A 12,624-nucleotide genomic window follows, 5' to 3' on the forward strand; every position below is an offset into this window, starting at 1 on the left:
TGTTGCCGATTTTGTGAAGTAAATTGAGGCTAAATATTTCAATGCGTTGACAGTTTTCACACATGACGTTGGTGTTAGCTTGTTCTGATTTTCGTTTCGTTTTCATTATTTATGCTTTGTAAACTGGGAATTATCGTCTGTATTTCGTGATTTGTACGTATCAAATCAAACAGAGACTTCGGTAAATCAAACAATTAACTGTTTACCTGCGCAAATTAAGCAAAATCTGATGTATCAAAAAAGTACTGAAATACAATTCATTCTATCGGTAATTCGATCGGCATTATCTTTTGCGTAATGGTAGATTAATGCAATAGGTTTTTGTGCGATGCTCGGCATTTTCTCGAGTTTATTCAGTTTAAATAGAGTTTGATATCGCTGACGGAAATATGTAGGTATATACATGTATATATATGATTCATTTCGAAAAAATAAATTGTGTTCTTTATTTGTTATAGTGAATGTTTCTTGTGTTTACTTGTTTTCAATTTCTATTTACTAACCATATTTGAGTGTTAAGCTTCAAATTATAAGCAAGATACAGAGATTTGCTCACAATCCTATGTTTGTACACAGATCTTAAAAACTAAAGATTAAAAAAGTAAAAAATTTGTCAATATTTATTAAGAAAATTTTCAAAGTCTGTTCTTCCAGAAACCAACTTAAACATCTTATTGTATTGTAAAATTAACCTTTTTTCGTCATTATTACTCCTACTGTACATGTGATCCTTCACTGTGTTTGTGTACATTTGTATAAACTGATTTTGAACCTCAGATACCAGTGAACTGGTCTTGAGTGAATAAAAGAATTGAAAATCTTATGCCATTCTTTTTTTTCCATTTTAAATGCTGAATAGGAAATACCAAGTTAAAAATCATAAGCTGAATGTAATAAACTCATGTGAACAAAATATGACTCAAACCTAGGCGAACTGTGAGCTCTGTATCTTGCTTATAAGACTACGATTGACGCTGAAATTTTGGTTGAACATTATAAAATCTGGGGCCCCCTCTTTATACAATAAATAATGTGAAATCTACATCAATTTTGATAGTTTTTCAGACACGAATAAATAAAAACGACTTCTTTAAAACAGTTTCCATAGTTCTGACACATTTCTGTTGCGGGAATAAAGTAATTATCGCTATTCCTAAGAATATCACAGCGGAAAATTATCCTGGTTTGTACGCGAAGTAAATAACATTTAATTATAATGGAGAAGACAAATAAAATTTTTGAATGTTTTTAATTTGAAGAATTGAGCATATTGAGGTACAATTTTCTTCTTCACATCTATACATGTAGGATTTTTTAAATAAAAAACAATAACTATTATATTTTTTTTTTAAATACAATAACTAGTAAGTAGTTGATGAAAAAAATGTACCTATATGCTCTCATATATTTTGATCACTTTACAAAGTGTGGGGGGGGGGGGGGGCAGAACGAAAATATAGGGAATTGGAAGTTAACAACTTAACAGTGTACCCCTACCAAATGTTTAGTTTTATATTTTGAGTAGGATTTTCTTATTCTGGTAAAAAATAGTATTTCATGAAGGTACAATGTCAAAGATTACGTGTATGCAAAAATAAGTGTAAAATTCGAATACTTTACAATATTTATTTTTTGTTATTCTACCGAGGGACCATATGGCACAATATCTTTTGAACGCCCATTGTTGCTCAGGTGAGCGATGTGGCCCCATGGGCCTCTTGTTATTCATTTCTATTAATACAAATAAATTGAATATTCAAGCTACATATAGAGTAGCTGTTTTATCATCTCTCCTGTTTATATCAAAGGCCGTATAATCCATGTGGCCTTAACATTTCGTATTGCAGAATCTACAGATTTTACGGTAGTTGCAAAAAGTAACACCAAACTGGAAAAAATGAAATTGAAATTGGGGTTTGTTTATTTTAATCATCATTTTCTCTTAAACCTACGTACGTGGATTATTAAGGTCTTCCGTTTCCAACGGAAGACCTTATTGTTTTCGTACTGTTTCTTATTAAGGTCTTCCGTTTCCAGTGGAAGACCTTATTGTTTTCGTACTGTTTCTTATTAAGGTCTTCCGTTTCCAACGGAAGACCTTATTGTTATTGCTTTGTTTCTTTTTCACTATTATTTTTATTCTTTTTTTTTTTCTGTCACGTTTTCTTAAAAATGATTCAGCCAATTTTCATGAAATTTTCAGATCTTATTCATGACAAAATTTGTAAGAAAAGTGTACGGGCTTTTTTAGATCGTCACTTCCGGTACCGAGATATTAAAGATTTTACGTTTTTGCTTGTTCACGATTTTTCTCAAAAAGTTGTTATGATAGAACCTTCAAATTTTCAGAGATGGTAGAGAGTGTACGGCCGCAGTGCCCTTCGCACATCCGAACGTCCGCCGTCACTTCCGGTCGTCACCGGAAGGAAATGAAAAACCTTAATTTTTCAATTTTTTAAACTTGAATTTTATTTATGTTTTTATTCGATAGAGACGTCTAAAACACTTCAAAATATGAAATTCGTTTTAAAATCGATCAAAGCATTCCTGAGATTTTGAGCTCAAAAGTTCTGAAGCGAGAGTCCGCGTAGCTCAGTCGTTAGAGTGTTGGACTTGTGCCCAGGCGACCCGGGTTCAGTCCCCGAGTGCCGATTATTGTTTCTTCCCTCATTTTGTTTTCTTTAACGATTTTATCTTTAAAATGGTGGTTTTTATTGTTTTCCGTTTTATTTTTATCATAAATAAAAATAATAACAGCTTTTTTAGTACAAATATAGTTCTCGTTTCTGTCAGCAGTTTGCTTAATTCAGACGCTCGTCGCATCGCCGGCATCAAAGACATGCCGCCAAAGTGCCCCTGCAGTACGACCGCATTAGAGTTCACTGAGTCGCTTTGCCGGCATCAAAGAAATGCCGTCATCTCCATGATTGTATGCACACAACATTTAGCAATGCACCAACGATATTCTACATGGCTTTAAAAGGAGGACATATTAGTATTTATTATTATTTTTTTTTCCAAATTTTGTGCACGAGATTTCTCGAAATCTATTCGACCGATCTCAACCATTTTTTCACAGATGATTGGGCGTGATCTAAACTTAGTACAATTTTCCTAATTTTTTCGTAGTCACTTCCGGTACCGAATTGTCGGCCATTTTGTAATTTTTGACGACTCATTTTGTGCAGCTATAAACTCGGAAACCATAAGAGATATGAATACGAAATTTTCAGGATAGGTAGTCGATAGTTTGAAGTTGTGCAGCATGTAGTTGTTTAATGCCTGTTGCGCCATTTCTTGGAGCTCGCCTGGGCACGAAAATTGGGTATGAATTTTCATTTAAAATTTTCACACGTTTTGATTTATATCTTTTTATCCGTTGATATTTTGTTAAAACATATATAACAAAAGTGGTAGAAAATCAATAGTTCTTTCCAACAAAATCAAGAAAAAGGGGCTGGCCCCTTTATTAAGGGGCCAAGGCACTCTTAAACTCTATCACAAATAACTTAAAAACAATAAAGATTTTGTAATGCATTATCGAAGCAAAGTTGTTGATCGTACCAATATCTATTAGAAAAAATCATTGCCTTGCCCATTTATTACGTAATTGGGAATTTTTAAGGGCCAAAGTACTTAAACTGAGACGCAATATAACTAGAGAAGTAGACATATTTTGTTAGACATGATAGAAGAGAAAATGTTTGAATTTATTATTTAAATCGATTCAACTTATCAAAACACGAATTTCTGTCCCCATTAAGGATCTAGAGGGCTGGCCCCTAAAATATTCATACTTTTGTATCTCAAAAATGATCAACAATTTTAGATGGGTGTAAGAACAAAAATTGTTAGTATTCTTAAGACCTTTTCAAAGAAATCAAGAAAAAGGGGCTGGCCCCTTTATTGGGGGGGGGGGGGGGGCAAGAAACTCGTAAAGTCTATTACAAATTACATAAAAACGATTAAGATTTCGTAATGCATTATAAAAGCAAAGTTGTTAAATGTAGCAATATCTATCTAGAAGACTCATTGCAACACCCATTTATTACGTAATTAGGGATTTGTATACATTATCTGAAAGTGTTTGTGTGTGTGTGGGGGGGGGGGTAATTCTGAAATTATATCGAATATTCATGGTATGATTTAAAACAGAAATCTCAAGGAAGACCTACTCGTTACTCGTAACGAGATCGTATCTAGTTATTATTATTTTTTTCCACGAATTTTGTGCACGCGATTTCTCGAAAACTATTCGGCCGATTTCGACCATTTTTTCTCAGATGATTGCCAGTGGTCATAATTCTAGAAGTTTTTTGAAATTTTGAAATCGGCACTTCCGGTTCCGATTTACGGCCGATTTTGTCAGTTTTTACGACTAATTTTGTGCAGACATAAACTCAGAGACTATCAGAGATAGGAATATGAAATTTTCAGGATAGGTAGACAATAGGTTGAAGTTGTGCACAATGTAGTTTTTTGGCGCCAGTGGCGCCATTTCTATGAGCTCGCCTAGGCTCGAAAATTGGGTACGAATTTCGAATCAAATTTTTCATACGTTTTGATCTGTATCTTTTTATGAGTTGATATTTTGTTAAAACATATATAACAAAAGTGGTAGATAATTAAAAGTTCTTTTCAACAAAATCAAGAAAAAGGGGCTGGCCCCTTAAATTAGGGGCCAAGACACTCATAAACTCTATTACAAATAACTTAAAAACGATAAAGATTTTGTAATGCATTATAGAAGCAAAGTTGTTGATCGTACCAATATCTATTAGAAAAAATCATTGCCACGCCCACTTATTACGTAATTAGGGATTTTTAGGGGCCAAAGTACTTAAACTTTGACGAAAAATAACTAGAGAAGTAGACATATTTTGTTAGACATGATAGAAGAGAAAATGTTTGAATTTATTATTTAAATCGATTCAACTTATCAAAACACGAATTTCTGTCCCCATTAAGGATCTAGAGGGCTGGCCCCTAAAATATTCAATCATTTGTATCTCAAAAGTGATCAACAATTTTAGATGGGTGTAAGAACAAAAAATATTTGTATTTTTAAGACCTTTTCAAACAAATCAAGAAAAAGGGGCTGGACCCTTTTCTTAAGGGCCAAGGCACTCGTAAACTCTATTACAAGTAACTTAAAAACGAAAAAGATTTTGTAATGCATTATAGAAGCAAAGTTGTTGATCGTACCAATATCTATTAGAAAAAATCATTGCCACGCCCACTTATTACGTAATTAGGGATTTTTAGGGGCCAAAGTACTTAAACTTTGACGAAAAATAACTAGAGAAGTATACATATTTTGTTAGACATCATAGAAGAGAAAATGTTTGAAAAAATGATTTAAATTGATTCCACTTATCAAAACACGAATTTCTGTCCCCATTAAGGATCTAGAGGGCTGGCCCCTAAAATATTCAATCATTTGTATCTCAAAAGTGATCAACAATTTTAGATGGGTGTAAGAACAAAAAATATTTGTATTTTTAAGACCTTTTCAAACAAATCAAGAAAAAGGGGCTGGACCCTTTTCTTAAGGGCCAAGGCACTCGTAAACTCTATTACAAGTAACTTAAAAACGAAAAAGATTTTGTAATGCATTATAGAAGCAAAGTTGTTGATCGTACCAATATCTATTTGAAAAAATTATTGCCACGCCCATCTATTACGTAATTAGGGATTTTTAGGGGCCAAATTACTTTAACTTTGACGAAAAATAACTAGAGAAGTATACATATTTTGTTAGACATCATAGAAGAGAAAATGTTTGAAAAAATGATTTAAATTGATTCCACTTATCAAAACACGAATTTCTGTCCCCATTAAGGATCTAGAGGGCTGGCCCCTAAAATATTCAATCATTTGTATCTCAAAAGTGATCAACAATTTTAGATGGATGTAAGAACAAAAAATGTTAGTATTCATGAGACCTTTCGTATAAAATCAAGAAAAAGGGGCTGGACCCTTAAATTAGGGGCCAATAGACTCCTAAACTCTATTACTCATACCTTAAAAATGATCAAGATTTTGTAATGCATTATAGAAGCAAAGTTGTTGATAGCAGCAATATCTGTTTGTAAAACTCATTTCCAACTCCATTGATGACGTAATTAGAGATTTTAGGGGAGTAAAATCTTAAATCTTTAATGTGCTGTATGTTAAAAAGCAAAACTCTTTGTTAAGCATTTTAAAGGATATTGACAATCGTATACATTATATAAAAGGAGGTGGTTGAGGGAGAATTGTGAAATTTCATTGATATTTTAATCGAATCGTTTAAAAAATTGAACGGAAGACCTACTCGTTACTCGTAACGAGATCGTATCTAGTGTTAAACATATAATTAATTTTTAGACAGCCTAACAGAGGTTTACTATGATATTGTGCTCTAATTCCATCTTGTTAAACCTTTGTCTAGAGCACAGGTTATAATATTTAATTAAAAATATTTCATTTAATAAGAAAATTATCCCCTCTACTTTAATGATAATAATATTATAATAGTAGTAGCACAGGGAATAATTTTATCATTGAAAAAAAAATGTTTGATGTCAGGCGTCTGTGGTCTAGTGTTCCTCAAGGAGGGGTGCAAAGTTCACTATAGAAATGTATAAAAGGGAAATCATAGAGAACTTCAAATTGTGAAATTATGATGAAAGCAATTTGTGTACTTTACATGTATTTGTATTTTTTATGACCACCCCCTCCACTATTATTATAGGAGGAGGGGGCAAAGTTCAACTTAAGAATATACTGAGAAAAATCTCCCGAGGTTACGATGCTAGACCACTGTCCACGGGACATAATGAGGCTCCAAATGAATGCCAAATTATGTGTACGAATATAAATGTAACAATGTTTAGGCTCAAGTCTGCCACAAAACTTGTGATATTTCTTATACCCAAATACATACAGTATATAGTGTAGCTCCATTTCATGATTTGTTAAAAACTCTGTGTTCCCCTCTGGCTCACCTTTCTGAGTTCAGAGATTTACCGGTAATGAAAAAAATTTTGAAAAGGATAACACAATTCTCTTAAGATCTGTTACTCAGGTGAGTGACGTAGTCCATGGGTGTTTTGTATTACTCCAAGGTCTCCATGTGACATAATTCTTTGACTTTTACATTTGAACCCGAGCATTAATATGCACCAGGGTGGAATGTAAAAAGCTGTGTACTGAGGGTAGGATTGTCCAAAACCCTTATCTTGCCCTAGATGTCAGTTCTAAGGGAATTCTTCAACAGTGAGAGTAAACTAATTTCACAGTTAATTTGCCATTTATAATATGATACTATAATGATTTGTTTTGTACATTAACTAAAAACCATTATTTAGTGCAATTAAGGAATAAATTTAAAAATTTAAAAAGTAAAGATTTCATCACGTACCAACCAAGTTCATATCCCTGCAAACTTTTTAAGATTGCTGTTTATTACTTATATTTACGTTTGATATTGGCAAACCGTTCAGAATCAATAATATAACAGTGTTTTTATGTTTACAATATTGCAATAAGCATATGCGTTATCATTGTAATGTCACGAAAACGTTCATGCATAATTGAACGTTTTTGCTATTCTATAGGTTCATATAAGGAAGCGTATTTGCAAATGTAAATATTTTGAAATATTTTATTGAAATACAGTCATCATGACTACCGTTATATCAAATGCTTATATGTTGTGAATCTTTCTATTCATGCATCATCATTTGCCTGTATTGTACATTCTCTCCCCTTAGCCCAACTAGCTCATACTTCATCCATCAAGTGCCTTTGGGTTAACCTTGTGCAGTGACCTTGAACAAAGTTTCAAGGCAAGAGGTTAAAGTCATATCATACCACTTTGCAAAACGTTTGTCTGAACCATATAGACTGTACTATCTATCTTTTGTCCATGTACTACACTTACAGACTTGGAATCAAGCTCTAATAAAAATGTAGCGGTCATAGCAGACCGTGTAAAATTCTTGTTTGGACTTTATTTTTTCTTCTTATGGCACTACATGTTTCTGCTTTAATTATGCTTGTCCTATCATTGTTTACTGTAAATTCCTTATTAAATCCCGCAAAAAATCGTGAGAAGCAGTCCTCGTGGATTTTAAAATGTTGGTCTTATTTTTTGGACAGTTTTGGGCTATATGAAATCATAATAAAAAATTGGTGCTCGCAATTTTATATTCTCACAATTTGATGCAAGACAGTGGAATCGTGGAATTAAGTACTCGCATAAAATAAGGAATTTACAGTAATGCTGATGTCAGTTATAACTTTTTATTCTAAAAAAGCCTAAAACACTTCTTTTAAGAGTTTCAACAAATTTATAAAATCAAGATTGTACCCATAATTTTGACATTTTCTCTTTTTTTGTTAATTAAAAATCTGATACCAGGCAAAGTTTTTTTGTAACATTGAAATTAAAGGTACCGGTACATGTAATATGTGAAATAAATTTCTGGTATAAATTTTTTTTAAATCTGCAACTTTTACTTAACTCTCTTAGACAGCATCTCATCAACAAAGGCTTCATGAGTGAATTCAATATATTTCTAAAGGGTATTTTAATATAGAGGAGTTGGTCTTTTCAACCTACTCCTAAATATTTATTGCCACTATCAGTTTCTGTATCCACAATTTACTCAGAGACAGCAGAGGTGATAATGTTCAAAATTTAGAATGCACTTCATTTAAATACTCAGTATTTAAACTGAATTTTCTTTAAAGACAAACTGTAAAGACATAGAAATTTATTCAGTAACACAATCCTCATTCGTTTGAATGAAACTAAAATGTATGAAACTGAAGCACTGTGAGACTGTGTATTGTACAGAATATGATTTTTTGCTGAAATATCTCTAACAACAAGGGTCACAGCACTAACGATATTTGTACCCACTGAAAATGAGAGTCACTGTTTTTGTTTTGATGAGCTGTACTGATGATCGGGAATAGGAGCTCTTGATTCTGTTGCTTCTATGGCACGCTCTGACTGGGCAACATTGCCGGCATGAGCCAAAAATAAGTCCTTTAAAACACTAAGTTCTTTTGAAAGAATTTCAACTTTCTGTTCCAACATTTCATTTTCTGCCCTCAACCTATTCACTTGCTCAATTGTTTCCTTGGCTTTTTGTCTTGAACGTTCCCTGCTCTTTTTAACAGCAATGTTATTTCTTTCTCTCCTTTTGAGATATTCATCTGTGTCTTTCTCCATCATTCTTGAACGTTTCGATGGTTTACCATATGACTCTCCATCTGAACCCTCATAATCAGGACGCTTTGGTGCCATCTTTTTATCTAAAACAAAAAAATATTGCATCATGAACTAAAGATAGTAATATCAGAGTGTTCTCCCTTTCTCTTGATTTAGAACCTGATGCAATAAGATTTCAACCCTCAAGTTTGAGCAAGATGTAGTCTCAAAGATATTAATTGTTTCACAAAACTATTAATTATAGTTATTTGTATTAATCAAATTTGATAAAAATTAGGAGAAACGAGCAGAGAAGCAATTTTGTAAAGAACAATTGAATATTTGATTGCAAAATCAAAAACCGGAAGTAGAATTGTCAATATCAACAAACCAAAAGTAACACGAATAACTTGTCAAAATCAAAATATTATAACTTGTTTCATTAATGACTGGGTATTATACTATATACCATGCACTCACTTGACATTCACTCGGGTTTTTGAACAGAATATCCTTCCAAATGTTCACTGTATACTAATGGCCTTCCATGCAATTTAATCTGTGATGCAATAAACTGCTTCACCAATCGATTCTCACTTCCTGTATTCAGTGCAGACTACTGCAACCGGTCAAATTATGTAAATTATTTCAACACATTTATTTCATGAACATTGTAAATATATTCATACTTTTTCTTTTTTTTTTAATATAAACAAATTATATTCAATAATCGACGACGATCCACGGTTGGTTCCGGTTCCCATTCGGTAAGCCTCGATAGATTCCGTTAGTGACATCAAATAATTGACCGAGATGTACCGAGTTGGATATACGGAAACAACCGATGATTACCGATTGCTGTTGAAGCTTGCGCGACCTCTGGCGAAAGAATAGATCGTTAGATATTTGGAATTTCCAATACTGGTTCTTGTCATTGCCTGGTTTTCTTTCTTTATTTAGTTATGAAGTCAGGGAACCAGGCTAGTTCACATTCATTTACTCGTACTAGAAAACATTCGTATGATCGATCCTGGAGAAAAATCTCTCATATGGACTTTTATTATGATTTTATATATCGATTGATAAACAGTGAATATTGATATCTCTCATCTCTCTAAAGGGTGCCCATGTACCTGAGATATATTTTGAAGAAAATTGTCATTATGGTTTCAACAGAGACACAATTAAATAACATAACATAACAATTAATAATGTCATTTATGTCTCTGGTTTCAATAATGCCTACTTTTAATGAATTTTTTAAATAGAAATTGCTACGCTATTTGGAATTTTGCATTTAAATCAGTATGATTGATTGAATTTAAGGGTTTCCATCTAAAAATCTATACTTATCTATATTACAGAGTATTGATTATTTTACGATTTTTCACTAAAATAAAGAGATATATTTTAGAACATACGTATATTTGTATCAAAATCGACTAATAATAACATGTATTACTGTTTTAGACTTAAAAATACGGGTGTTTTTCTATATCGAAATATTCTTGCGTAAATTACTATATATACAAGTATGTTTATACATACAGACATTGTACGACAAGCCTATAGTACTGATCTTTGACAACACATACACAATATAAGTAGATTTAAGGGGGTGAATTATCTATCAGTCATAGGAAGTCGGCAATGGTCATATGATTATAAGTACAGCTTATCAATAACTTCCGAACGGAGAGGAGAACCAGCGTAGGAAATCCTTTTGTTCGAAACACTTCTCGAATTTACAGTAACACACGAGATTAATTTGGGAGTTTTCCATTTCGATTGACGTCAGAAGAGCATGGTAATCTCTATTCTAAGAACCAATCAGATATGTTTCTCCTTACATCATATTCTATTTTAAACACAATCCGAATCGCGTTTCAAAAAATTAATACGAGATAAAAATAGTTCCTTCATTGCTAATTAATATAGAGTACATTATTATTGCCACTACTTTTTAATAATAAAACTTAAGTTTCAAGTAACGCTTTCTTAACTTTAAAAGGGTTTTATATAGAGGTAATGCATTATATATTAAAAAAGGAACGAAACACTTTCGCGTATTAATCCACCTCTCCTTCGGACAAATTCTATATATACCCTGAGCCAACGATGTTTCGTCATTGGCATGTCTAACAACTCCGGTGTGAACCAACGAAACAACCGCAATCTTCAAGATTCGCGTGTAAACGTTTTACAGACTCTCGGGTCTGTTTTGGGTGTGACCACTCAATCTGAGGCGCTGGATTTCCCAGTATTTTCATTTGACGAAAACATTTTCCCTGGTTCACCATGTCCACAAGAAAATTTGATGGAATCGGTACTCTACGATTCTGAGCAAAGTAAGAAAGTTTCAACTATTCTGCAAGATAGTCAGGGCCAGTTTGATTTGGACCCGCTCTTAGAGAATACAGTCGACATTCGACAACTACTGAACAATAGCACACAAGTAAACGACGCCACTTTAGAGAGCATCATTTTGGGGGAGAAGACCGCTGACCCAGTTACGGGTGTCCCATTTATTGAACTGCAACCTGCACAAGACAGTGTGTTGCCAACATTCAAAGAATTTGACTTTATGACAAACCAAGAGCAAACATCAAAGATATCGGAGGCCGGCTGGTCGGCCAGTGAGGGGGAGGAATACAGCACGTGTGACATCGAGAGTATCGTGAACTCTCCCTCCCAATCGGAGCACGACGTCACATCATCGACTCTCACCCCTCCCACCTCACCTTTTGAAATAGTTCGTGGCCGTCCTGGTAGGAAGCCATCCGCCGCCGGACCCCTCAGACCAAACCGAAAGAAACAGCCACCTAAGGGCACTGAAGAATATGTAGACAAGCGAGTGAGGAACAATATCGCAGTGAGAAAAAGCCGGGACAAGGCGAAGAAAAAGCAGCAAGAGACCGAACAAAGAGTGCACGAATTGTCAACAGAAAACGAAAACTTACAAAAGAAATTAGACTTACTAACAAAAGAACTTAATGTGCTCAAAAGTTTATTCATCAATGTTGGAGCCTCCTTACCCACAAAGTTCGACGAAATCATGTCCAGGTGACACACGATCAACCAATAGACGAGTGATAAGGCCCGATGTCTGTTCGGGTTTTCCTGTATATAGTGACAATGTCTACCATGTAGATAGTATAAACTTGATCTTTTTTACTTGTAAAAATTGTACAAACACAGAACTGAACGGCGACAATGCTGTTGAAGTAACAAGTTATTGTTGTTGTATTTTTAAATACTTAACTTTTTTACTTAAATGTATCATTAAAAATGAAATATTAACATTTACTCTCTCTTATTTTATTTTACAATAATCTTTAACTATAAAGTCTCTAATGGAAACACGTGTGTGACACTCACTAGGTTTTTCCATTGGCGATGGAATGCACAAGTGTTATTCA

At 33.5% G+C, this 12,624-nt stretch overlaps 2 protein-coding genes across 2 annotated transcripts; one reads left to right on the forward strand and one right to left on the reverse strand.

Annotated features, from left to right (window-relative positions):
- Window positions 1-8,745: 8,745 nt before the first annotated feature.
- On the reverse strand, window positions 8,746-9,841 carry LOC128189319 (CCAAT/enhancer-binding protein gamma-like). The gene is made up of 2 exons (XM_052860878.1): window positions 9,686-9,841; window positions 8,746-9,309 (listed from the first exon to the last, which is right to left on the reverse strand). The coding sequence occupies exons 1-2, from the start codon at window positions 9,690-9,692 to the stop codon at window positions 8,924-8,926; spliced, it is 393 nt and encodes a 130-aa protein (XP_052716838.1). The 5' UTR covers window positions 9,693-9,841; the 3' UTR covers window positions 8,746-8,923.
- Window positions 9,842-11,322: 1,481 nt separating this feature from the next.
- Window positions 11,323-12,511, forward strand: LOC128189317 (CCAAT/enhancer-binding protein beta-like). The gene has a single exon (XM_052860877.1). The coding sequence runs from the start codon at window positions 11,340-11,342 to the stop codon at window positions 12,270-12,272; it is 933 nt and encodes a 310-aa protein (XP_052716837.1). The 5' UTR covers window positions 11,323-11,339; the 3' UTR covers window positions 12,273-12,511.
- The last annotated feature ends 113 nt before the right edge of the window (window positions 12,512-12,624 follow it).

The sequence above is a fragment of the Crassostrea angulata genome, chromosome 6, assembly GCF_025612915.1.
Source record: "Crassostrea angulata isolate pt1a10 chromosome 6, ASM2561291v2, whole genome shotgun sequence".
NCBI classification, from domain to species: domain Eukaryota; kingdom Metazoa; phylum Mollusca; class Bivalvia; order Ostreida; family Ostreidae; genus Magallana; species Magallana angulata.